Source organism: Salvelinus alpinus, chromosome 2, assembly GCF_045679555.1.
Source record: "Salvelinus alpinus chromosome 2, SLU_Salpinus.1, whole genome shotgun sequence".
Lineage (NCBI taxonomy): Eukaryota > Metazoa > Chordata > Actinopteri > Salmoniformes > Salmonidae > Salvelinus > Salvelinus alpinus.
In genome coordinates this window covers 35,399,719-35,427,422 of record NC_092087.1, presented here as the reverse complement: position 1 = coordinate 35,427,422, position 27,704 = coordinate 35,399,719, and the positions used below count along the sequence as shown (strand labels likewise).

Here is a 27,704-nt window from a genome sequence, read left to right as displayed (position 1 = left end):
ACACATTTCAATTTATCTGGAGCAAAATATAGTTGGAGCAACATTAAAGAGGGAGAAATATCCCTATTCCACAAGTGGTAAAGAGGTAGATATGATTGCTGTCATGTTCCTTAGTCCCCTTGGTGTTGGTCATGCACTAAGAACTTTTCTGACAGATGGCTCATACTTCTTTCCTCTTCCCCCTTTTTACTTGTTCAGTAACTATCTGCTAGCGGCTCAGATGCACTTGTATTCTCACCTGACCTAACATTGACCCCTAAGGACTCTCCCTCCTCACCTTGCCTTGCCTTGCGTAGGTATGTTTGTATGTTTGCTTGAGAGGGCAGCAGCTTCGGCTGCAGGAAGCACACACACACAGGCACACAACCTCTTCCTGAATCCCCAGCGCTCCTGTTTTCAGTTACAGTAGGGAGAGGGGGCTGTGTCCATCTGTCAGACAGGGAGTCCTATTAGAAATCTTGATACCCTAGTTGGGAATGAGGAGAGAGCACTTAGATGTGTGTGTGTGTTGGTGGGGGGTTGGGTGTCGCGATTTGTCTGGAAAGACTGCATGTGGAACTATAATCAAGTTGTAAACACTTTTATTCACAATATCATGTATCAGAAATGATGCAATTACAATGTGCAATAGATTTTTGGTTGTTGTTTTTTTACAATTTATTTGAGAATAACATATCATATTCACCTCTTTATGTAATAATTGTGGGCCCAACCATCCCATCACCTACATTCTCTCCAAATACTTTTGATGTTTTGAGGAGGGAGGACAATAGGCTGATCATATTGTTTATTATTGAGCGTTCAGAAAGACAAACAGACCTCCAGAGAATGAAAGTTACTCTGAGTTTCATGGTCCCTCATCAGCTTGGAAGTTACACTGAGCCACACTTGAACCTCCCTCCAACCTAAGCCCTAAACGTTCTGGTGATCTGGACCATGTGTCCTTATACCAACCATCCCATTGATGAGGCCACTCCACAGGGCCACAAAAATAGACACCCCCCCAGCTACACCCCAAACCCTCTTAACCCTTCCCTAAACCCCCCGTTGGCCCCCTGCGGTGCGTGCTCATTGGCCGACCGCCTTCAGGCGTCCCTTTTCCACGAGCCTATTGTCTGGCCCCATAAGCAGCTTTGTTTCTGCATGTGCAGCTGGACTGGCCCGCTCAGCCATTAGCCACGACACGCTAAAGAGAGCGGGATAATATAATTACAAAACAAAAGTCAGGTGGCTACTATATCTGCCAGGGGGAGCCCATTTGGGGGGCTATCTGTGGGGGGGTTGGCGGGTGGCCAGCTATAATTCGATTATGAAGTTGTGAGAGCGACAAAAGGAACAATTGAATCTTTTTCTCTCACTCGCCCCACTGTGGTTTAATTTGATTCCATTTCGGGTATAAAAAGAGAGGACATTTACTCTTCTACTTTTCAGAGTCGCCGGCCCAGAAAATGTAATATGGTCTGACAAAACTGAACTGGGGAAATTACTCACAGAGCGTATCGTTATTGTCAGGTCGATGTGAGACTCAGCCCATTTGTTGAGGCCCAAATCAGATGAATTCCTGAAAGACGTGGTTTTTGTATGAAGTGACTGGCCTTGTGTTCTCACTTGGCACGGACGCACACATACCGGGGGACAATGGGATCTAAGGCAGATCCATCTCCTCTAATACTTTCTTTAAACAGGGGTGCAAGTGTGTCCCCCTGTCCTGTCGGCAGACCCAGAGTTTATCCCGTTAGTCACCCTGGATGAGTGAAAGGGTAAACTCGACCCCCCATCCCAGCTGGAAGCAGCCTCACACACACGCAGATCCTCACCCCCAGCTGGGGTGGGACACACAGGGCTTTACAGACAGCTGATAGGAACAGGTTTAGCTAGTGGGTACTGTTTGGAGTAGGTCAAGCAGAATAGGATCTGCTAAATGTGTTTTTGTTTCCATTCGTTTCCATTCATTTATTGGTGAGGGGTGCAGGAGACTGCTTATTTTTTTGCTTTATTTTTTGGGGGGGGTAAGACAGTAAGCGATTGTGTCAGATGCACACATGCTCTTAGTGGTGGGGTGTCCCCATGTGCCTGCTATAGGAGCGTGTAAATGCCAATTTTCAGCCCCGTTGGGCATAGTTTGATCATGCCCTCAGGAGTGCATGGGATTCTCATACCCTGCAGATTTCTTCATTGCTTGACTAAGGGCTATATTCAATCTGTATTGCTGAAGCTATAGATGGCGCAATAGAAATGCCAAGGTAATTTCCGATTGAGCAGATATATACAGTGTTTACAAAATGCGGTCTAAGCTGACGCAGGAAATTTGCCTTCAAATATCAATCTGAATGCTGAATGTCTGCGATACATTTATAGTGAGCGCAAAACATTCATACATGAATTGTCCCATTTACAAAAATGTAACCCATTTACAAATACAAATAATGAAATGCTCTTATGTATCAGGACTAAGATTGGACATTGTTGAGTTTGATGCAGGATGTGATTGGCAGACTGTTGCTAGCTTGTTGAATGCTGAGTGGCTGCTGTGTGCTTCAGTTCTAGGGCGTGGCAGGGAAGGCGGAGCCGATGTACTTCTTCCCATTTCCATAGGAGGAGTTTTCCCAGGTGTAGGTCTGGATCACCAGTGGCTTCCCTCCCAGGCTCTGTTTACACCTGGACAAAGAAAACCAGATGAAAACATAACACTCAATGGCAACAAGCACAAACACACATATACAGTCGTGGCCAAAAGTTTTGAGTGACACAAATATACATTTTCACAATGTCTGCTGCCTCAGTTTGTATTATGGCAATTTTCATATACTCCAGAATGTTATGAAGAGTGATCAGATGAATTGCAATTAATTGCAAAGTCCCTCTTTGCCATGCAAATGAACTGAATCCCCCCAAAACATTTCCACTGCATTTCAGCCCTGCCACAAAAGGACCAGCTGAGATCATGTCAGTGATTCTCTCGTTAACACAGGTGTGAGTGCTGACGAGGACAAGGCTGGAGATCACTCTGTCATGCTGATTGAGTTCAAATAACAGACTGGAAGCTTCAAAAGGAGGGTGGTGCTTGGAATCATTGTTCTTCCTCTGTCAATTATGGTTACCTGCAAGGAAACACGTGCCGTCATCATTGCTTTGCACAAAAAGGGCTTCACAGGCAAGGATATTGCTGCCAGTAAGATTGCACCTAAATCAACCATTTATCGGATCATCAAGAACTTCAAGGAGAGCTGTTCAATTGTTGTGAAGAAGGCTTCAGGGCGCCCAAGAAAGTAGGAATGGCAGCAGGCAGGTGTGAGTGCATCTGCACGCACAGTGAGGTGAAGACTTTTGGAGGATAGCCTGGTGTCAAGAAGGGCATCAAAGAAGCCACTTCTCTCCAGGAAAAACATCAGGGACAGACTGATATTCTGCAAAAGGTACAGGGATTGGACTGCTGAGGACAGGGGGAAAGTCATTTTCTCTGATGAATCCCCTTTCCGATTGTTTGGGGCATCCGGAAAAAAGCTTGTCCGGAGAAGACAAGGTGAGTGCTACCATCAGTCTTGTGTCATGCCAACAGTAAAGCATACTGAGACCATTCATGTGTGGGGTTGCTTCTCAGCCAAGGGAGTGGGCTCACTCACAATTTTGCCTAAGAACACAGCCATGAATAAAGAATGGTACAAACACATCCTCCGAGAGCAACTACTCCCAACCGTCCAGGAACAGTTTGGTGACGAACAATGCCTTTTCCAGCATGATGGATCACCTTGCCATAAGGTAAAATTGATAACTAAGTGGCTTGGGGAACAAAACATCGATATTTTGGGTCCATGGGCAAGAAACTCCCCAGACCTTAATCCCATTGAGAACGTGTGGTCAATCCTGAAGAGGCAGGTGAACAAACACAAAACCCACAAATTCTGACAAACTCCAAGCATTGATTGTGCAAGAATGGGCTGCCACAGTCAGGATGTGGCCCAGAAGTTAATTGACAGCATGCCAGGGCAGATTGCAGAGGTCTTGAAAAAGAAGGGTCAACACTGCAAATATTGATTCTTTGCATCAACTTCATGTAATTGTCAATAAAAGCCTTTGACACGTATGAAATGCTTGTAATTACACTTCAGTATTCCATAGTAACATCTGACAAAAATATCTAAAGACAATGAGGCAGCAAACTTTGTGGAAATTAATATTTGTGTCATTCTCAAAACTTTTGGCCACGACTGTACACAAGCATAATGAGACATAATGTGACACACGGTCCAAAATGGATGGAAATGGAGAACAGCAATGGCTTTGAATTGTGTGTACATCATCTTTGGTAGATAATGAAAAAGAATTGACACACACACACAAAGAGTACTCACTGTTTCCCTGGACGGGTGATGTAGCAAAGACTGTACTTGGCCAAGTCAAACTCAGAACTGCAGCCAATGATGGCAGAACCAACCTGCTTGAAGTAGCCATCCCACGTAAACTGCATCCCAAGAACATCAGGGTAGGAAGTCCACTTAGAAAGAGAGAGAGTGAACAAAAGGAAGATAAAATTCGACATACAAATTAGGATCTGGCTAAATATACTTGAATCAGTTACAGAACCCATTGCCATTTATGGTTGTGAGGTCTGGGGTCTGCTCACCAACCAAGAATTCACAAAATGGGACAAACACCAAATTGAGACTCTGCATGCAGAATTATGCAAAAAATATCCTCTGTGTACAATATAAAACACTAAATAATGCATGCAGAGCAGAATTAGGCTGATACCCACTAATTATCAAAATCCAGAAAAGAGCCGTTAAATTCTACAACCACCTAAAAGGAAGCGATTCCCAAACCTTTCATAACAAAGTACATCACTGGGGCCAAGCTTCCTGCCATCCAGGACCTCTATACCAGGCAGTGTCAGAGGAAAGCCCTAAAAATGGTCAAAGATTTCAGCCACCCTAGTCATAGACTGTTCTCTCTGCTACTGCACGGCAAGCGGTACCGGATCGCCAAGTCTAGGTCCAAGAGGCTTCTAAACAGCTTCTACCCCCAAGCCATAAGACTCCTGAACAGCTAATCAAATGGCTACCCAGACTAAGTAAGTAAGCATTTCACTGTAAGGTGCCAATGCCTGTTGTATTCGGCACATGTGACAAATAAAATTGGATTGGATTAATTAGGAACATTTTCTATCATTTTTCTTTGACTTTGGAAATGTAGAGTAGGTTGTGTACAACAGTAGCAAAATGCGAAGACTGTGCAAGGGGTGTGTAGACTTTCATTAGGCACTGTAAATACTCTTGGTGAAGAGCGAGCTCTCTGCCCAGCTCAGTTGGACATGGTCTCCCTGAGGAAGGTGTCCTACTCAGTCAGCTGCTGGGTGGTAAAGTCCTCAGTGGTGCCTATGTTCCTCTTGTAGTTGTCCTGCAGGGCCATGAAGGCAGCATATTCTTTGTTTTTTATTTAAATAAGCAAGTAGGATAAGAACACATTTTTATTCACAATTACAGCCTACTTGTAAATCAAATCAAATTCAAATCTAATTTTATTGGTCACATACACATGGTTAGCAGATGTTAATGCGAGTGTAGCGAAATGCTTGTGCTTCTAGTTCCGACAGTGCAGTAATATCAACAAGTAATCTAACAATTCCCCAACAACTACCTAATACACAAAAATCTAAAGGGGTGAATGAGAGTATGTACATATAAGTATATGGATGAGCGATGGCCGAGTGGCATAGGCAAGGTGCAATAGATGGTATAATATACAGTATATACATGTGATATGAGTAATGTAAAATATGTAAACATTATTAAAGTGGCATTGTTTAAAGTGACTAGTGATCCATTTATTAAAGTGTCCTGTGATTGGATCTCAATGTAGGTAGCAGGCCTTCTGAGTTAGTGATAGCTGTTTAGCAGTCTGATGGCCTTGAGATAGAAGCTGTTTCTCAATCTCTCGGTCCCAGCTTTGATGCACTTGTACTGACCTCACCTTCTGGATGATAGCGGTATGAACAGGCGAACCTGGGTCTGTGGTGACGTCTCTAGCACTGCGATGCAGTGCCTTAGACCGCTGCGCCACTCGGGAGGCCCTCTAACATATGACGGCTTGGAGAACAGAGATGCCTCGTCCAGGAACTGGAACAGCCTGGATGGAAGACAACACAGTCAGGATATAGTCACAGTCAGGATATAGTCACAGTCAGGATATAGGTCAGAGAGAGAGAAAGAAATAGAGCAAGGGGCAGAGAGAAGGGGGAGGTTGGACAGTGACAGAAAGAGGGATGAAGATATAGTGAGAGAGAAGAAAATAACATAAGAGACAGAGGAAGAGAGGAATAAGAGAACAAAGGTCGTTCTGGGAGCAGGTCTGGGAGATGGGCACTCTGGCCTGGGAGTCAATGATCAGCTCTGACGCAGAGGGCTTGTTGGAGTCCAGAGCATACAGAGCTTTAGACAGAGACTGGATCAGTGATGTTACTGCCGGTATCTCCACCACCAGAGCCTAACAGACACAGGAAAGGAACACTATATTTTAGGGACTGCTACCCATAGAACCTAAAATAGCCTCCCACCCATAGAACATACAGTATCAGAAACATGGGGAACTGTTTACATTAATAATCATTGTACTGTTGTAGCACAGAGAAGTAATGACATTGTTTTAACATTTCATGGGTCATGTCGATGTTGTTGTGGGTCATTAACTCGTTATAATGTACTACAGGACAAATACAGTACCAGGGTTGTAATCAATTTGGTGTAACAGTTTGAGTAACAATTAAGCCATTTCCACAGAGGGAGGTGTAGTCGCTGCAGCAGTTGTTGTGATCTCTTCACTTGGTGTTGCAGTGGCACTTGTTCTGAGAGTTGTATTTCTCCCCACAGCGGCCCTGGCAGGACAATCCTGGAGCGGGTGCTTAGAGGAGAAGTCCTAATTAATATGTTTTAGCTTAAATGTACATTTGAACAATAATGTCTAAAAGTGGTATGAACTGCCGAGTCCTGTGTTTCACATAAGGAGCCTATTGAAGATTGTTGTGATGTGCATGATTAGTGACAATTTACATTAAACAACAATGACCTCTACTGGCCAAACACACACATCCATTATCCTGCTGTAAAAAGACTGAGGGCACCCTGATTCAAACACTAGTGAACCATCCTGCCTCTATGGCCCACAGCAAGGTGAATAGCTGACTGGTCTAATATTGAGCCAGTATGTTGATTTTGATTTTGTTCACAAAGGTTGTGTAGTAAGGACTCTTTCAGATATGATGCAGGAGTATCTGTATGGTCAACTGTGATCGACCTTGACCACTATGTGAATTTCACCAGTTGTGGAGAATTGCCCGGGATGTAAAAAAGGCCAATTCAAACTGATAACAGATTCAAATGAACTGTGCCTAGGTGTAGTAGACAGTGGGATATGTTTCAGGGACATGGTTTTGTTTGCATACCTCCAGATCAGAATGCCACAGTACCCTCTCACCATTACAGAGGGCTGCATAGTCATTGCAGCAGTTGTCATACTGGGAGCACTTGGAGTTGCAGTGGCACTTGTTCTGAGAGTTGTACTTCTCGTCACAACGGCCCTTGCAGGATGTGGAGCAAGATAGAGAAAAGGAACAAGAGAGAACAGTTTACACCCTGCTTCTGTTGACATGAAATAACTATGATGTGCTAAGCTTTTGGCTATTTTGGTAGAGTTCATATATAATTTAACTAGGCTTAGAGCCAATAAACAAAGGAATACTTTACAAATGGACGATAAACTATTCTAACAAGGTGAATTGCTTAGAATAGGGTTGGACACTTCCTATTAACTGCCTAATGTATTGATAATTCAATACATTAGGCAGATTTCTTTCAGACAGTTTTTACCATCATAAAACAACCTGCACTGACTGAGTTGCTTACTGTCACTCACTTTTGCAGAAGCTTTCATAGTTAGAGCAACATTCTCCATAGCGCTCACAGGCTGTGTTACATTAACAGCTTTTGTTCGGTCTGCCCAGCCCAGCCACAGCGACCCTGGACCCAGGTGTCCAGGGTGTCTGGATATACACACAGAGCAAATTGTTACACACTGATGAATGATATTGATCTACATGAGATAAACTCACCAGAGGAAGTAAAATAAAAAAGGTGCATTACTCAAGGGGAAGAGATCTGTGAATAGATGATACATCAGCAGCATAATAGGCCTGCACTTAACCCATGTGATGTACTTTCAATTATACTTACAAAGTTCTATTATATTTGAACAGGTATATTCATTGCATTTTAAGTGGTACTAATTAAATGTACAAATAACAATTATCTAGATTATACTTTGTCCCATACTTACTGCTGTAGCCCTGACAGAACAGGGTAACCCCCAGAGTGACAAGCAGAATGATCTTCATCATAGCCAAGCAATGATCCAATAAATAGGTGCACAGTCTCAAAGATGGATTTCCTTATATAGCAAGCTTACCAAGCTATTGAGGTTCCAGCATCCATGAAAGCTCCTCCCTGTAGTCAGTCTTCCAGTCATGTTAGGTATAGTACTCTGGGGATGACATTGGTAGCTACTATATATTGATGATTTCATTTGTATTAGTTAAACCCTGTCTGAACATACTGTTCACAAATGTGTTTCCAATGTGTCATCTTTTGTGAATTCATTTGTTTTTTATTTATTTTTATCAGGGGCACCGCAATTTTTGGGTGCATCTAAAGCTAATTTCCTGCATTTTTACACAATCCAATATGCTGTCTCTATTTAGAATAAAAAGTAAGAAAAAATGCCTGCAGTCTTTAAGCTAGGTAAGAGATCATTATTAAATATGTTTGAGGGAGTAATTAGACTGAACTAGATCAAAGGTCATTCAAATAATAAATATTTGGTTGCACATTTAACCAATAGCCTTAACCAATGAACATTTCCTGAAAAATACAGACTTTTCATTGTCTTTAAGACATCCTGTATTTAAAATTTCACACAGACTGACGAGCCAGCCTAAGTCCGACCCCCACCAGTCTAGTCAATAACGCAACTCTCCCAACACAATTTCCTTCCCAGTTCCCACCTTGATTTTTTTTTAATTCCGAAGGGAAAGGTTTGGAAACAAAAAAACAAACCCACGTACACCTCAAATATACAATAACACACAGAAACAGCACGTCCTCCATATAATTAATCTCATAGAATAGTACTGTAGAGCTATTTTTACTTCACACAATATAGCTGGATCACCCAGTCCTGTCCCTAGGGGTCCACCACCCTGTAGTGCCCAAACACACCCCACTCAGCTTCAAGATCTAAATGAAAAATGTATTTAATTGGTTTTGGGTGTGTTAGGCAAAGGCCAGAGTGACAACCCACAAGACAGCAGACCCCCAGGGCCAGGACTGAGCAGCCCAGCAGCTAGGGATTTCCTTAATAGTTATCTCCCCTGATGTGGGCATGTTTTCAATACAGACTCCTTTAGTCATACTGAATTCCGTATAAGGCAACCAGACGTTATGAAAGTTGCCCAGTATACCCTTAATCTTGTAATAAGTCAAATCTAGTGATACATACACCTTAGCCAAATACATTCAAACTCAGTTTTTCATAATTCCTGACATTTAATCCGAGTAAAAATTCCCTGTCTTAGGTCAGTTAGGATCACCACTTTATTTTAAGAATGTGAAATGTCAGAAGAATAGTTGATTTATTTCACCTTTTATTTATTTCATCACATTCCCAGTGGGTCAGAAATTTACACACAATTAGGATTTGGTAGCATTGCCTTTAAATTGTTTAACTTGGGTCAAACGTTTCCGGTAGCCTTCCACAAGGTTTCCCCAATAAGTTGGGTGAATTTTGGCCCATTCCTCCTGACAGAGCTGGTGTAACTGAGTCAGGTTTGTAGGCCTCCTTGCTCACACACGCTTTTTCAGTTCTGCCCACAAATGTTCTATAGGCTTGAGGTCAGGGCTTTGTGATGGCCACTCCAATACCTTTGCTTTGTTGTCCTTAAGCCATTTTGACACAACTTTGGAAGTATGCTTGGGGTCATTGTCCATTTGGAAGACCCATTTGCGACCAAGCTTTAACTTCCTGACTGATGTCTTGAGATGTTGCTTCAATATAGCCACATAATTTTCCTACCTCATGATGCCATCTATTTTGTGAAGTGCACCAGTCCGTCCTGCAGCAAAGCACCCCCACAACTTGATGCTGCCAACCCCGAGCTTCACGGTTGGGATGGTGTTCTACGGCTTGCAAGCCTCCCCCTTTTTCCTCCAAACATAACGATGGTCATTATGGCCAAACAGTTCTATTTGTTTCATCAGACCAGAGGATCTTTCTCCAAAAAGTACAATCTTTGACCCCATGTGCAGTTGCAAACCGTAGTCTGGCTTTTTTTATGGCGGTTTTGGAGCAGTGGCTTCTTCCTTGTTGAGCGGCCTTTCAGGTTATGTCGATATAGGACTTGTTTTACTGTGGATATAGATATTTTTGTACCTGTTTCCTCCAGCATCTTCACAAGGTCCTTTGCTGTTGTTCTGGGACTGATTAGCACTTTTCACACCAAAGTACGTTCATCTCTAGGAGACAGAACGCGTCTCCTTCCTGAGCGGTATGACGGCTGCGTGGTCCCATGGTGTTTATACTTGCATACTATTGTTTGTACAGATGAACGTGGTACCTTCAGGCGTTTGGAAATTGCTCCCAAGGATTACCAGACTTGTGGAGGTCTTAAAAAAAAAAAAATCTGATGTCTTGGCTGATTTCTTTAGATTTCCCCATGATGTCAAGCAAAGAGGCACTGAGTTTGAAGGTAGGCCTTGAAATACACCACAGGTACACCTCTAATTGACTCAAATGATGTCAATTAGCCTATCAGAAGCTTCTAAAGCCATGACGTCATTTTCTGGAATTTTCCAAGCTGTTTAAAGCCACAGTCAACTTAGTGTATGTTAACTTCTGACCCACTGGAATTGTGATACAGTTGGCATTTTTCATGCTGCGGACGGTCAGACAGACGACTTTGGGATAAAAATACTTTTGCTGTCCCACAGATTATTTGGAAACGGTCCTCTTTGTGCTTTGTATGCGTTAGCCTATGTATTGTATAAAAATCTGAAATTTTTCGCATTATTCACACACTCAGAATTTGCTGCTTCAATTTCCGTAGTCTACCTCTCCTAGTCTGGTGTCAGAGTTCAAGTGCGCCTTGTATGTGTGGTCTCATTGAAATAGTAACACAATCTCACACTCAATTTGTGCAAATATGTACAAAAAATATTTGAGCAGATTTCATGTGTTTTTGTGGCTTTTTGTGTGGCTTAATTCGTGTGAAAAGAACAACAATTTTGTGAGACTTAATTCGTGGGAAAATATACACATTTTGTGCGACTTCATTCATTGGAAAATACTTTTTTTAGGGGCAAACTTCAGAACAATCTTTTGAAAGTTATTAGAGCAATGCATGAGGAGCAATGGTGTTCTACACTGACTACACTGACACTTTTTGTGTGTCCCACATTTATTTATATAAAAAGATATTGTTATTGTGCAGAAGAAAGTAAAAGCTGCAACAGGGACTAACCAGAGCTCATACGTGGCAAAGTGAACTCTATTGGCCATTGCCATGAAAGCCTAGTAGGCCTCTGGGCAGAGGCAATAGGCCTACAATGCTGGCATGTGCTTTGTTACAATAGCCTAAGTATAACATGATTGACACAACCCGTAATAATCATCATGAAAAGGCCTTGGAAGTGCCATAAGGGTAAGCCAACATAATTCCTCATTTTACGTTAACTTGTTTAACTGCATTGATATGGCTTAATTAATCACAGTCCAGACTTGTTATAGTTGCAAATACCATGCAGTTGCATGAGGGAAATTTAAACCAAACAGATTTGCAGGTCTTCTGTTTCCCCACATTTATCAATTCATTAATTTCACATCACGAAAATGTATCCCCATTCCCCACTCAAATACCTTCATCGATACCACAAAAAAAACAGAGAAATACAGCATGTTAAGACGTTTATATATATATATATAAATAAATATATATATATATATATATATATAAATAAATGTGGACACAAAAAGAGGCAGTGTAGAACACCATTGCCCAAAATGCATTGTTCCAATAACTTTCAAAAGATTGTCTTTTCCTACAAATGAAGTGGCCTTTTTTTTACACGAATTAAGACGCACAAAAATGTTTTTAAAAACTCACAAAATCAGCTTTTTATACTTATTTGAACGAATTGAGTGTGATATTGTTTTGTTGGAAATAGAGTAGGATGCATACATGGGCGGAGAATCACGTGGAAGTTAATTTAAATATGAAATTAACTTAAATATGATTGGACTGTATTTTACTATTGTGTCTGTAAATAAATAGGCTATTGATAATGGTAAGAAGTGGAGGGCGCTCAATCAACGTGAGTCGAAGTGCAATCAAAACATTTAATCATAATTAAAAAGGAAAAGGCACAATGCACACATAGGTTAGGCTACTATTGTGAGCAAGCATTGTGATTTCATTTTCAATAAGTATTAACCCATTTATTTGTTTCTGTCTGCAAATCGTAGACCTAAAAGGCAGGCTATGTCATATGCAAAACGTAGCCAGCGTCGCTGTCGTCGTTATTGCTGCTTCAAATTCAGTAACCATACCTGCGAGATCAGGTTCGTGTGTTGTTTCAATTAAATAGAGTAGGCTATAGCCTATGCATGGGCAGAGAGGCACGGGGCAGTTATCTTTCAAAGGAAATGTACTTCCTAAATAGTTTACTACACTGTATAGAAATAGTCCTAACATATTGATCACCCATATTTCTCCGTCTGAAAATATTCCCACCCCTAAAAGGTAGGCTATAAAAATGGCTCTAGAGAAAGTGTAAGTCTCTCCATCTCTGCTTTCTTCAAACTAAATCTAGCATATTGGCTGATATAGCCCTGTAATACAGATAGCCTAATGTAAGGGCCATGTGAGAATCTCTGGTAATTTAAACTATTTGTTAAGTTATTTTTGCGCTTTTTACATTCTCTATATGGTGCAAAATTGCTGGCAAGTGAGCTGTATCACAAAAGCCTTAGGGACAAGTTCTTGCAGTAGCGGGTGGGAGTCGGACAGCGGGTGGTCCAGTGAAAGTTGCGCCCCTGATTTTTATTTATTTGTTATACGAAGTGAAGCCCCTTCGAATTATTGTGGGCTCAGTGTGGTAGGCATTCCAGTACGTTAGATGGCGCTAAACAAACGTTTATAGCTACATTTCCTGGCTCAAGTTTGTCCATGCTCCTTTGCCATACCCGGCTAGGTTCAATGACATTCCGGCTTTCATAAGGAGAAATATCGAGGTTTGAATATATAAAAAGCTCCAAGAATGGCATTAACGTATGTTTTCAGATCAATCAGAACAGAGTTCTCAAAGGTAGGCAAGAAAAGGGTGCGCTGGCATCCAGCATTTTTTTTCTGGTTGTGCTTTCTGAAGCTGCTGTCAGCTGTTGATTTGAAGCTAGCTAGCTTCCAGTACCTAGCCTAGCTAACCACGTATGGGACAAGAAAGTTGAAGTATTCCAAATTCTGCAGCTAGCCTTTGAGTGTTGTTGGCAACATCACAGTGAATTGAAATATCTTCCTAGGACCAGAGGTCATCATGGACATTTGATTTGTACCTCTGTTTGCAATAAAGATGGCTTCACTGAAATGTAACGTTCGATAATCTAATTTCTTGTCCACCCCAGGTCTGCACCGTTCATCATGCACAGTCTTTACACACAGGATTTCCAGTTCTTGCTGCAGAGAAAGCTCTCCTTATGAAACTACGCAAAAGTACTGGCTACACATTCATTAACTGCAAAAAAGCATTGGAGAAATGTGATAATGACATCACAAAGGTAAACATTGCTTCTTTCAGTACAGCTTTGCCTGCTGAGCAGGGCAGGGATGGATGTATAAACTTGGCCCTGGAGAGGTGCAGGATTTGTTCCAGCCCAACAATAACAAATATGGTTTTAGTACTTTTCAATCTGGTGAGTTAGTGCTGGGTTGGAACAAAAGCACAATGCAGGCCTCCTGGATCAGGATTGGGCAGCTGCTGACATAAATGTAGTGTATATTTAGGATAGTGTGTGTAATGTTTTTCGCCAAACAAGGCAGAGAGCTGGTTACATGAGCAGGCCCAGAAAGAAGGCTGGAGCAAGGCCAGCAAGCTGGAGGGGAGGAGGGCCAAAGAGGGGCTGATCGGTCTGTTTGTAGGAGACAAAGCTGCAGTCATGGTAGAGGTAAGCAGATCTCATTCACTCAATGAGATCCTATCACTCATCCTTCTCGATGCAGTCTGCATACAATTTCAAGTTGAATAATACCTGCTTTGACAGTTATCTTCATTTGTTTAGTTTGATTAAAATGTATAAATTATCAGAAGTATTTGTATCTCAATGTACTCCATGTCTGTGTGTGTTGCAGGTGAACTGTGAGACAGACTTTGTTGCCCGTAATGAGAAGTTCCAGCAACTGGTGAAGGATGTGGCGTTCGCCACCATGGCTCACCACAGCAGTAAAAACCAGGGCCAAACTGGATATGTGAAGGTATGACACATTACCACACCATCCCCCACTCAGTAGCCACATCACCCTAGTATACCTCTTGGAATACTTAAAACTGCATTTATCTTTGTTGGTTTCAGAGTCTCCTGGCAGCAGAGGACCTCTCGAAATTGAACTTGGGTGAAGGTGCTTCTCTGGCTGATCAGCTGGCCCTTACAATAGGTGAGTGAGTAATAAAAATAGCCATTTAATAATTTAGTAGACTCTTATCAATATTGAGATGCTCTCATTGAATTTGAGCTTTAATAACCTCTATCTGCAGCATTATTTCTTGCTTGGAAGCATTTGGAAATTGAAGACTGCTCTGTTAGTGAAGTTGTAATTTCCTGTCCCGTCCCGTCAGGTCGTCTGGGTGAGAACATGTCAGTGAGGCGGGCGGTGACGGTTGGCGTTCCTGCAGGCTGGCATATCGGCTCCTACATCCACGGTGGTGTGGCGGGCCAGTCTGATATGGCCATGGGGCGATACGGCGCCCTCGTGGTGTTCCAGGGGGGCAAGGATGGGGCGCAGGGCACCCTGGGGAGGAAGCTGGGCCAGCACGTAGTGGGAGAGGCCCCCGTATCCCTGGGCAACATGGATGACCTGCCCTGTGGGGATGCGGAGACGCGCCTGCTGCCCCAATCCTTCCTCCCTGACCCTAGTAGGACAGTGGCCCAGTACCTGACGGAGCAGGGGGCACGAGTTCTGGACTTTGTCCGCTTTCAGTGTGGGGAGGCGGGCAGTGATGGGGCACATTGAAGGGTAGAGGAGAGCATCTCAGAGACCTTACAGGTCATGTTTTATCTGCCTTTTATTTGTTTCTTAATTAGGCCAAAGTGCAGACTGTTATTTGATGTCATCCAAATGCATTCAAACAATTTCAATGTCTCATGTTTTCATGCCTTGTGTGATAAGCTTAATATATGTGTACCAAAATGACATATGCTGCAGGATGAAGGAACTGAATCACCCCAACAATAAAGATATTTTAAACTGTAGATTACCATGTTTTCTGTACATTTATATCTCACTTATTTGTCATATGATAACTCTAGCTACAGTTTGTATATTCGTACCACACGATGGCGCACTTGTTCAATCATACAAATGGTTTATATGGCTGACTCGTATGATCGTCCACATGAATGCTTCAATGGAATTGGCTACCATAATTTCTGTTTTTCCACCACCACAGCATACATACACCAATATTTATTTACTCGCTTTTAAAGAACAGTCAGAATTCCAATAAACTCACGTTTGGACTGTTTTGTTGCACCTTTCTTCCAGAATTACGGTAAGTAATCCGAAAAGCCAACGCCTGCCAGATGTGATTGGTTTGTACAGTGCATGAATTAAGGATGACGTCATGAGCATAGTTTTCTTAACGTTCGCGTCTATCCGTCTACATTCCCTTGACCTCCGCCCGTTGACAGGATTCAAACCAAGCCCAGAAATGGTAAATGTATTTGCTTTGTTACGTTTTAAAGAGTTTTGTATGTGACGTGCTGTGTAGACTGTTAGCCTAACAAAATGTCGTTTTAAATTCGTGTAGACAAAGCCAGTTAGCTAGCTAATCCAACGAAGACGTTTCACTGCTGGATTATCAAACCATGGCTGGCCAATGTTAACGTTAGCTGGTTAATGTAGTTATCTAACTAGCTACTTGTTCTCTTCATCTTCGATAATCATATTCATTTGTTTTCCCTTTTCATTCTTGCCGTACCTTTTAACCAGTCTGACTTCTCAGAAGACCAGATCATTGGTGAGTTTCAATCAGTTTTGTGACGGTAACGTTATTTGAAGGCTAACTAGCTACTGTAAAATGTTAGCTAGTTGCTAGTCTATCCCCTTGCTTCATCTGTGTCATTCATTGTGGAATAGCTCTACTTCTTTCCTGTCCCCCTTGTTGTGAGAAGCAGTTTCCCTGCTGACAAGTTGATATAAACTGGAGTTTATGGTGAGTGTTTTTGGGGGGGGACGGACCAGGTTTTGTTTTTTCTAACCGTTTTGGGAAGACCTTGCATTATTAGAGGCGTTGTCGTCTGACATGCACACATCAACGAATGGTGGTATACGATTACAAACATATTGATTCACGGTTGTCTATTATTGGCGCAGTCAATCCCCTCCTTTGATCCCCACATAGCGGTTTGATTGAATGGTGTTTCATCAAATTAATGTTTTGTGTTGAATGTTACTGACCAACTAATTTTGCACTAAGTTATGTGCCTGGTATTTTTATGCATGCAGAACAAAGTAAAGGGACACGTCAAGACATTATGGCTAGTCATTATACGACCTGAGTGTTCAAAAGCCAGGCTACTTTGATGAGTTGCCGTTTAGTAATTCCATTTTAAAGTAGTTTTTTTGCCAACACCAATTTTGGTATTATTTATCTGTTCCGTTTATTGTTGTGTGATGTCTAGTTCGGCTACCTAGCTACGTGGTTAATTTAGTAGAGGAAACCGGAAGTTCTCAATTCTGGAACGTGAATTCATTCGTTCCCGATGCCAGAACTGTATCAAATGTCTAGATATATTATAGTGAAAATCAGGCCACTATATTGTCATTTGTTCCCAGTTCTTCACTGGTGTTGACTCGTATACATTGTGTAAACAAAAGGAAATGACTAAACCACTTATTAAAGAGTTGTACGCCTCAAAGGCGTGGCCGAATTAAACCTCAGACATGCTGTTCTTTGAAATTAAGTTGGCGAAGCATAATGTAACCATTTAGCAAGAATATATGTAGCGACATAGTGTTACTGTAGGCTACTCATCGATTGCCTGTGCCTTTTTCCTTTACTCAATCAATGGCATTTTTAGGAGTTTAGTTTCGCAGTTGCTAGATTTCCTTTGCGCTCGTTTGGTTGATAGATTACACCACCAGCGCTTGCTGCCAATGCCATATATGGGTAAATGAGTGGCTGCTGTGTAGTTTCAGATGGGCCATCTCAGGATGCGCAGCATACCAGCGATGGAAGGCAAGCACCATAACAATGGCCCTGGGAAATGACCCTTATGTCAGAAAGCATTCCAATAGAGGCCACCCCATTTACTGTAGATTACACATAATCAAAGAAACAGCAAAACAAAAAATCTTTGGATTCTCTTTCTTGACCATTTTTATGGGTGGGTGGTAAACCAAAACACATACACACTCAATCCAGCTCAGTGCTTTTTTTTCTTGCTTTTTTACGCTTTTCCTCTCCCCGTCTGTCAGAGTTCAAGGAGGCCTTCCTGCTGTTTGACAGGACGGGCGATGGGAAGATCAGCTACAGCCAGTGTGGTGATGTCATGCGGGCCCTTGGCCAGAACCCCGTCAACGCTGAGGTCCTCAAGGTCCTGGGCAACCCCAAGTCAGAAGGTCAGCCCTACTTCTAGATGCTTACTGAACATTGACCATTAGTATCTATTGGCTGGATCAAATTTATAGAAGTATTACACACATTTGTTAACATTAGTAAGATTTTATTCCGGCGTGGCATCGTCTTGTGTTCAGCTAGATTTAGGCCTATCCTCCAAAGCTTAGGGCTGGGTGTGTTTTTAGGCCTGTTGCTGTTTGTAGTCAACCACTTAACCAAACCAGTTTGACTAATTAGTATCCGGTTAGGTGGAAGATGTCAGTTAATGTGCTTAATCATCCAAGGATAAAACTGACGAAACAGAATGTTCTTCTGGGTATGAAATTCCCATCCTATGGAGTGTGAACTTATCCTTGTGTGTAATCTGCAATTGTCAAGTACCACAGATGTTCTGTGTTGTAGTCACGCAGCCTGTCACTTGTCAGCTAGGGAACAGGGGCGTTGTGTGGGGTCCTGTTCTTACGTGTGTTAATTACACACATAATAGATGCAGCTCATGTCAACAGGATCTGATAACGTAAAGCTGATTATCAATTTATCGAGAAACGCAAGTTTACCACTAATTAGGAATTTATAAGGTTTGTAGATTTGTTCAGATTTTTTACAAAATTCAAAATCACATCGAAAGTTTATTGGTCATGTACACAGATTTGCAGGTGTTATAGCGTTCCCACAAAGTTAGGCTACACATAGTAGGAATTCTTATCAAAGCTCTCCTTTTTTTAATAAATACATTCCAAGCCATTATTTTTAGTCTCAGTATGTGGGCCTAGACGTAGATCTTTCATATAAGTTATTCTCTCTGTTTATAGCAAAGTAATAGTAGTTTCTATTAATAGTATCTAGTAATAGTTTGTTTCACTCCCCAGAAATGAACCACAAAATGCTTGACTTTGAGCAGTTCCTGCCCATGCTCCAGGCCATCGCTAAGAACAAGGACCAGGGCTCCTTTGAGGACTTTGTGGAGGGTCTGCGTGTTTTTGACAAGGAGGGCAACGGCACAGTGATGGGCGCTGAGCTGCGCCACGTCCTCACAACGCTCGGTAAGACCTCAGAACGATCTTATAAAGCTTTCATGAAGCATTTGTAAGTGCTGTCACTGGCTAGGTTTACATCTCTCCTTATGAAAAGATATAGAACTGCACCGTCTGTTTATTTCTCTTGTATTATTGAATGGTTTATATTACAGTATATAAGCCAACAGTTTATTTCTTGTACTTGAGAGCTCAACTTCAGCTTAAAGAGCAACTGCCCCTAAAAAACTAATTTCCCATTTAGAAACATCCTATGTGGCATTGATATGAGTCAGAAACATTTATTCTACTGTTAAAATTGATTACAAATTGTAAATAGGATAACTTTGGTCATAAAGTCAGTTTTGTCCAAAACAGAGTTTGAGACGTGAGGTCATCACTGCGTCACAACGTAAATACAGGTTGTGTTTGTTTCAACCCTGCTGGCCGCACACAAGTAATCCTCAATTTGGAGTGCAGCTGCATGGGACCCGATCATAATGCATGTGGTAAATTTGGGTTAACTTTGGATATCCCTATGGGGATAGTTAAGATCTGTAAATTACACAATGTACATGGGACAATATGTTAAAATTACAATAACGCCAAATTTCAATGACTTAACCTCAAACCAACTATAAATTGTAGAAATTCAAATACAAATATTGCAAGCATTTAATGAGAACCTAAAAGGTGTGTAACATGAAAATAGTCTAATTTATATTGTGTAATGTATTGACGGTCCCTAACAAGCCCCGGAGATAGGCTATCCAAAGTCAAACAAATTTTGCCATAGTTGCACACCAGCTGGCTGAAGCTAATTGGAAAAATAATTTGGCCAACTCTTCCCACCTGCAAACGCACACACACACGCACGAGACACTCACATCAAACCCGCACCCTGAAACCAGCTCCTGTTTGAATTCAGTCATAGCATTTCTTAATGAACCACATTTTAAAACGAGGCCAAATCAGGGAGTGCATTCGCCGTTTGACACTCCAGACAAACAGTACTGCAACCTGCCATGTGACGATGTTGGAGACATAAACCATTGACATTCAGCTCTTGACGGTTTTACCTGAATTGAATTTGGATCAAGAGAAACGTTTGATCCACACAGTCCTGATAGTTTACCTCTTCTCCTTATCAACCACACCTGACTGTTGTACCAAAGGTCTTCATTGTCACTAATCAGTAATCACCTCTTAAACTAGTGACTCAATGCCCTACTGTATCCATATTGATACACTTAATTTGCATCCTGGACATCTTTCTTGTCAGTAAGGCGATTGGGCAACACAAATGACAAGATGTGGCTTTGTTGAGTCTCCCTGGTTAACTGTGTCAGTATCCCTCTGGGGATGTCTGCTTGGTAGTGTAGGGATTGACATTTAAGGGTTGCAAGTCAATCAATCAAGTTTATTTTATATAGCCCTTCGTACATCAGCTAATATCTCGAAGTGCTGTACAGAAACCCAGCCTAAAACCCCAAACAGTAAGCAATGCAGGTGTAGAAGCACGGTGGCTAGGAAAAACTCCCTAGAAAGGCCAAAACCTAGGAAGAAACCTAGAGAGGAACCAGGCTATGAGGGGTGGCCAGTCCTCTTCTGGCTGTGCCGGGTGGAGATTATAACAGAACATGGCCAAAATGTTCATAAATGACAAGCATGGTCAAATAATAATCAGGAATAAATGTCAGTTGGCTTTTCATAGACGATCATTAAGAGTTGAAGCACGGTGAAAACAGCAGGTCTGGGACAGGTAGGGGTTCCTTAACCGCAGGCAGAACAGTTGAAACTGGAACAGCAGCAAGGCCAGGTGGACTGGGGACAGCAAGGAGTCATCATGCCCGGTAGTCCTGACGTATGGTCCTAGGGCTCAGGTCCTCCGAGAGAGAGAAAGAAAGAGAGAAGGAGAGAATTAGAGAGAGCATACTTAAATTCACACAGGACACTGGATAAGACAGGAGAAGTACTCCAGATATAACCAACTGACCCTAGCCCCCCGACACAAACTACTACAGCATAAATACTGGAGGCTGAGACAGGAGGGGTCAGGAGACACTGTGACCCCATCCGATGATACCCCCGGACAGGGCCAAACAGGAAGGATATAACCCCACCCACTTTGCCAAAGCACAGCCCCCGCACCACTAGAGGGATATCTTCAACCACAAACTTACAATCCTGAGACAAGGCCGAGTATAGCACACAAAGATCTCCACCACAGCACAAACCAAGGGGGGGCGCCAACCCAGACAGGAAGATCACGTCAGTAACTCAACCCACTCAAGTGACGCACCCCTCCTAGGGACGGCATGAAAGAGCACCAGTAAGCCAGTGACTCAGCCCCTGTAATAGGGTTAGAGGTAGAGAATCCCAGTGGAGAGAGGGGTGCTTGGCAGTCATTAAAGTTAAACCTGCGCCGAGGTTGCCTCATTGAGCAGGTGAAAAAGTGAAAACAACCGAACTGCAAATAATTCCTGTAGCCTAAAACTAATCTTTCTGGTTCCCACCATCACTTTTTTATGGAAATGGATGTTGGGTAAGTTGAGCCTGCTCTGAGTTATAATTATAATTTTTTTTTTTACTGATAACAACCAAAATACAAAGAATTCCAGTCCTGAGCATTCTGATTTCTCTCCTATGTGTAGATGAAAGGCAGGCAATAAATGTAAATAGCTAATTTGCCTGAAAATGTAAGTAATCGGAAGAGGGGGGACCCAAAAATACTCCTGACTTGTCTTTCAGACTTTGTCAATCCGTCTAGTGACTTTTACCTTTGTAGAATGAAAGGAAAGATGGGATTCCCTTGCTGTACACTGTCTTTTTGTCTATCTGTTATGAGAATGTAAAAGAGCATTTCATTTGTGTTGCAGGTGAGAAAATGACAGAAGAGGAGGTGGAGACTCTGCTAGCAGGACACGAAGATGCCAACGGCTGCATCAACTACGAAGGTAAAGCAGAGTGGTGAACTAGATGGATATGATGGCTGTAAAGAGAACACTGAACCTCGTTCTGTACTGTAGAATATATTACAATGCTTGAGGAATTACCGTTTCCCATAGTGTTTGAATGATAAGACATGAATTGTAACAAAATACAATAACGAAATACAATTGTCTTGAATGGGATGTACATGTGTTTTGTGCCACGTAAACACAAAACCCTATGATTATTAAGAAGGATTAGGCGTATGACTGGCTGGAGGTTGTATTATTGGATTTCAGGTGTGTGTGTGTGTCCCTTGTGTTGTCCCTTCACTGACCTCCCTGTTCCTCTCCCACAGTCTTTGTCCGCCACATCATGTCCGGCTGAGCGGCGAGTACGAGCAGACCCCCTAAAGCCCCCCCCCCCCCCCCCCATGTTGTCTCCTACTCCAGCAGTGGGCTCTCACCTGCTCTGGGAGACTTGTGTGTAGGGGGGAGGGGGCCCTCTTGTCAGCCCATCACTGCACAGAATGCTCCTACTCCTAGCTACTGATACTACACATATAGCCAGTAGTTCACTAGCAGTTTTACTTTTTAATGTTTTTAAAATGATACTTGGTTGGGGTTGTGTGGGGGGACCGGGTGCTCCTAGTCTAACACACTTGTTTAATAAGTGGCAGGCTGTTGTAGAGATGCAGAGTAAAAGCTATGATACTAATAGAGTAGGATATCGCTCTGTGCCATGATGGTGTTGTCAGAGGCTGCTGGGTTCCTGTGGTTTGAATTTATGGTCTCTGTTCTCTAACTTTCTATCTTGCAGGGCCCTTCTCCTGCCCAGCTCCCTCGCCTCTCTCTCCCTCCCCTGGCTGTAGCCTGCATGTAGCGTCTCTGCATGTGTCTAGGTGGCTCCTCTAAATTACCCCCATGGACACTGACTCTCCAACTGGAGGAGGGCAGGACACTGACTGGGGGAGGGGGGGGGGTCTGTTAGCTAGACTAGAGGGGTGACAGGTCAACTCCGAATGTAGGGGAGAGAGGGGTTTAGATAAAGTGGTGTGCAATAATAAGGATTTCTTAATGGTTGAATTATCGTCTCCTACTATAATGATTTCCAACTATTGCAGTGAGTAGCTCCATTTCCTTGGCTGGTGACTTCTGTTCCCTTGTCCTTAAGGAAGCTGCTGCTGGTACTGTAGGCGTGCAAGAACATTGATTTATTTTTCCCCCTGCCTTTCTGCCAGATCCATCGCTCCTCCTTCCTCACAGCTGTCCTTGTTCTCCTCTGTTAGAACAGCCCAAATAAGGAGGGGGGTTGCTAATCCTTACACATTCCAGGTCCTGAGGCCTGGCTGAGCAAATCCTTGGCTGTTCTGGCTCGCTAGGAGATAGTTTCTCTCTGAGTCCCTCCCTCTACAGTCCCCCCCCCCCCTCCCTCGCTCCTGCCTCTAATGCTCAACCTTTAATGCTGATTCTCTCTTCTGTCTGACTGACACATGGAGTCTCTGTGGATCAGAATCAGGCTTCAGCATCCAGCTGAGAGCAGTGCTCATGTTGGGGAGGAAAACACCTAGAGAACCATGTGGGAGCATGTCACTTACAGTGCATTCGGAAAGTATTCAGACTCCTTGACTTTTTCCACAATTTGTTACGTTACAGCCTTATTTTGTTTCCTCCTCAATCTACACACAATAGCCCATAATGACAAAGCAAAAACAGGTTTTTATATTGTGCAAATTTAGAAAGTAAAACTAATCACATTTACATATGGTGTCAGTACTTTGTTGAAGTTCCTTTGGCAGCAATTACAGCTTTGAGTCTTCTTGGGTATGACGCTACAAGCTTGGCACACCTGGAGAGTTGGTTGTCCTTCTGGAAGGTTCTCTCATTTCCACAAAGGAACTCCGGACCTCTGTCAGAGTGACCATTGGGTTCTTGGTCACCTCCCTGACCAAGGATCTTCTCCCCCAATTGCTCAGTTTGGCCAGGTGGCCAGCTCTAGGAAGAGTCTTGGTGGTTTCAAACTTCTTCCATTTAAGAATGGAGGCCACTGTGTTCTTGGGGACCTTCAATGCTGCATAAATGTTTTGGTTCCTTTCTCCAGATCTGTTGCTTGACACAATCCTGTCTTTGAGCTTTACGGACAATTCCTTTGACCTCATGGCTTAGTTTTTGCGCTGACATGCACTGTCAACTGTGGGATCTTATAGACAAGTGTGTGCCTTTCCAAATCATGTCATATCAATTGAATTTACCACAGGTGGACTCCAATCAAGTTATAGAAACATCTCAAGGATGATCAATGGAAACAGGATGCACCTGAGCTCAATTTTGAATCTCATAGCGAAGGGTCTGAATTCTTATGTGAAATATTTTTGTTGTATTCTTTTTATAAATTTGTTAATATTTCTAAACTTGTTTTCGCTTTGTCATTTATAGGATATTGTGTGTAGATTGATGAGGGAAAAACATTTATTTAATACATTTTAGAATATGGCTGTAACGTAACAAAAAGGGAAGGCGTCTGAATACTTTACGAATGCACTGTACCTCTCCGTTGATTCATTTTCATTTCTCATTGTGATTTTTAAATATATAGGTGTCTGTAGACTGTGACATCCTTTGAGTGTGCTTTGAAAATGACAGCTTGGTGGGATAATGCTTAGGAAGGCTTTTGGTCAAATTTCTTTGCATGTAATAGCCCCTCCATAAATTATTCTCGGATACCCAAGCCATTTCATATTGAACCATTCAGTAATGAGTCACAGTATGAAGTCATAAGGAAAATAAGGCCCTCAATCTTGATGGTGAGTCTGGGGCTATTTGGGAGAGATGGGAGGCTATAGCACTGCTGGCAGATGCTGGAGGTGGGGTTTGCTCTAGGCTCTTCTCAGACACTGATGACCAAGCATGCTGCTGATGTTCTTTCTTCTTCTCTCCCTCAGAACTTGTCCGGATGGTGATGAGTGGTTGAAGATTAAGAACACATCCGGATCATTTTATTCCCAAATGTTTTTTCTTCTTCTATTATATACGTAACGTCTGTCTCGCCCCCATCTACTGTGTCATTCCCCACCCAACTCTTGTTTGCCCTCGTTTTGTCATATTTTTTGTATTTTCTTTCAGAAGTGCCTTTTCTGTGTCTGAGTTGAAGAGCCCCTTTTCATTTCACTTCAAAATATCATCCAACCACGGAGGCGCATGCTATCATGCCTGGCTCGTGGACAGAATCGGCAATAACATTCCCTTGATTATTCCATACATTCCCATCACCCACCCTGTCATTCAACCCTTGTCAGCCCCACCACCAAATAGCTGTGTTTTTATACGGAGGAGATGCATGTTCATTGGCTGAGACCATGCTGTAATGTGGGTTTTACCAGGCCAACCAACCAATCATGAAATTACAGATTTACTGTCATGTATATGTTATAACGAACGGTATTTAATAAAAATCCCCAGTTTCTGAAAGTAATGTATTCTTTCTTTCTTTTTTAAAATAAAACAATGGTGGAGATGTTTTGAAGCACCATTCTTAAATTAGGTTAAGAGTCAGTGTAATTCTAATAAAGCAGCAGTGCAGTAATATACAAATGGATACATCATGTACTGGACAATTTTGGTCTAGTGTCCAGGATGGGCTGGATACCTAGCTATACATCTGGGATGGCTAAGAGGATGCATGTTTTGAGTTGACACCATGTAATGCAATCTAGGAAGTGGTATTCAAGTAGCAGAGTTTAACAGTTTGATAATTTAAGTGAACAAACTTCTCTGATAGCTTTCTCTCATAAATGTAAAGGTGATTTGATTATTTTTCAACAAAACTGTATAGGGCCTTAATTCTTTGCTTAATGTAAGGCCTACTCAACTTTGTCATAGTATCTTTTTTGCAGTAGTCCTTTATGGTAAGATGTATGTTCTATTGCAGTGGCCCTGTATGGTTCTCTATGATGTAGTTCCAGTACTTACACCAGCCCTTGTATGGTAATGCAGGTATGAGTCTATTTGCTCTGAGGCAGTAGGCCCTGTATGGTAAAGTGAGATATTTTCCCGCTGGATTGTTTGTGGTCTCTGCAGTTTCTGTTTAGTACTAGGTGATAGTTCAGTGGAAAATTAGAAATGTACAGTATGTTCAGGATGCAGCAGTCTCATGCATAGAGAGGGGGGGGGGGGGGGGGGGAGGAACTAAGACAACACACACAGCCTGCCCTCTTGTGGTGCCTGCAGTGCAGACACTGACTTTAGGATTATTTCCATAGGCCTAATGTCACATGAAAAAAGTGAAAGATCCTCATCTGTCTATAACTTTATATAAAAGTTATGTAAAGAAATAGACATGTAATAGTTCTCAAATGTGGGGGTCAAAATGATTGAAATCCCTTTTTTCAATACCTCACCTTGCGAGGATAACGACACTGAGCCTTTTCCTAAAACGTTTTATGAGATTGGAGAACACACTGGGAGAGATATTAGACCTTCTCAGTCGCCGGACTTGAACCCCATTGCAAACCTGTGGTTTGAATTGAAGAGGGCATTCCATAAGCACAGACGAAGGATATCAAGGATCTGGAAAGATTCTGTAAAGAGAAATGGTCTAAGATCCCTCCCAATGTGTTCTCCAATCTCAAACATTTCAGAAAAAGGCACAGTGCTGTTATCCTTGTAAGGTGAGGTATTGAAAGCAGGTGTCAATAATTTTGACCCCTGATTTAAAAAAAATATATATTACTTGTTAAAGGACCAATGCAGCGGTTTCTAACTCGATATCAAATCATGTATGGGTAACAATGAAGTAAGTACCTTACTGTGATTGTTTTCAATTAAATGGTCAAAAGGAAACACAAATAGCTTCTTAGCTAAGGGCAATTTCTCAAGCAAGAATTTTGCAAGTCTAACAGATGTAGTAACTCGCTTGCGTTGTGTATTTAAAGAAAGGACTGGCCAGCCAGCGATCCCAGTTGATGGTGTTTATTCTGACGATAAGACACGTAGAAACACATTAGATGTGCAGGACAACAGTATGTTGATGACAGTATATTTGTGATTCGTCGCTTGCATGTCAATATCAGACTGGGTATTTTGTAAACATAACAAGGACAAAAATAGTACAAAATACAATAAATGTAAGTGTCTGACGATAGACAAAAGGAAGCACATTAGATGTGCAGGACAACAGTATGTTGATGGTTGTAGATTCGTAATTCATCTGTTAGCATGGAAATAACTGTTAATTAGCAGGGAGCTAATTTGACAATTAGAATTAGAGCATGCTAGCTAACTCGCGCTTTTTAGCAATTACGTACAAAAGCACATGCCCAAATGCCCCCAATATCTAACAGGTACCGTACACATATACACCGAGTATACAAACTATTAGGAATACCTGCTCTTTCCATGACAGACTGACCAGGTGAAAGCTATAATCCCTTATTGATGGCACTTGTTAAATCCACTTCGATCAGTGTAGATGAAGGGGAGGAGACAGGTTAAACAAGGATTTTTAAATCTAGAGACAATTGAGATATGGATTGTGTATATGTGCCATTCAGAGGGTGAATGGGCAAGACAAAAAATGGAAGTGTCTTTGAACAGGGTATGGTAGTAGGTGCCAGGTACCCCGGTTTGAATGTGTCAAGAACTGCAACGCTGCAGGGTTTTTCACACAACAGTTTCCCATGTGTATCAAGGATGGCCTACCACCAAAAAGACATCCAGCCAACTTGACACAACTGTGAGAAGCATTGGGGTCAACATGGGCCAACATCCCCGTAGAACGCTTCCGACGAATTTAGGCTGTTTTGAGGGAAAGGGGGTTAACTCAATAGGAAGGT

General features: G+C 42.2%; 3 protein-coding genes and 1 long non-coding RNA gene across 5 annotated transcripts; 2 read left to right on the top strand and 2 right to left on the bottom strand.

Annotated features, from left to right (window-relative positions):
- Positions 1-992: 992 nt before the first annotated feature.
- On the bottom strand, positions 993-6,190 carry endou (endonuclease, polyU-specific). Its single transcript, XM_071376006.1, has 4 exons — positions 5,971-6,190; positions 5,272-5,397; positions 4,353-4,495; positions 993-2,658 (listed from the first exon to the last, which is right to left on the bottom strand). Exons 3-4 carry the CDS (start codon positions 4,466-4,468, stop codon positions 2,544-2,546), a joined length of 231 nt encoding a protein of 76 aa, XP_071232107.1. The 5' UTR covers positions 4,469-4,495; positions 5,272-5,397; positions 5,971-6,190; the 3' UTR covers positions 993-2,543.
- Positions 6,191-6,362: 172 nt separating this feature from the next.
- LOC139559738 (uncharacterized) lies at positions 6,363-8,029 on the bottom strand. Its single transcript, XR_011671819.1, has 3 exons — positions 7,909-8,029; positions 7,439-7,573; positions 6,363-6,897 (listed from the first exon to the last, which is right to left on the bottom strand). It is a non-coding gene; the product is annotated as an uncharacterized lncRNA (long non-coding RNA).
- Positions 8,030-13,256: 5,227 nt separating this feature from the next.
- On the top strand, positions 13,257-15,561 carry tsfm (Ts translation elongation factor, mitochondrial). The gene is made up of 6 exons (XM_071375969.1): positions 13,257-13,406; positions 13,720-13,872; positions 14,131-14,259; positions 14,444-14,566; positions 14,665-14,746; positions 14,928-15,561. The coding sequence occupies exons 1-6, from the start codon at positions 13,359-13,361 to the stop codon at positions 15,320-15,322; spliced, it is 930 nt and encodes a 309-aa protein (XP_071232070.1). The 5' UTR covers positions 13,257-13,358; the 3' UTR covers positions 15,323-15,561.
- Positions 15,562-15,886: 325 nt separating this feature from the next.
- LOC139559724 (myosin light polypeptide 6-like) lies at positions 15,887-25,341 on the top strand. 2 transcript variants are annotated; one of them, XM_071375992.1, is made up of 7 exons: positions 15,887-16,022; positions 16,301-16,328; positions 17,789-17,932; positions 18,800-18,973; positions 21,823-21,900; positions 22,233-22,268; positions 24,816-25,341. In XM_071375992.1, the coding sequence occupies exons 1-6, from the start codon at positions 15,933-15,935 to the stop codon at positions 22,259-22,261; spliced, it is 543 nt and encodes a 180-aa protein (XP_071232093.1). In that variant the 5' UTR covers positions 15,887-15,932; the 3' UTR covers positions 22,262-22,268; positions 24,816-25,341. The 2 variants fall into 2 exon arrangements, with proteins under 2 accessions (XP_071232093.1, XP_071232084.1); XM_071375983.1 differs by lacking the exon at positions 22,233-22,268.
- The last annotated feature ends 2,363 nt before the right edge of the window (positions 25,342-27,704 follow it).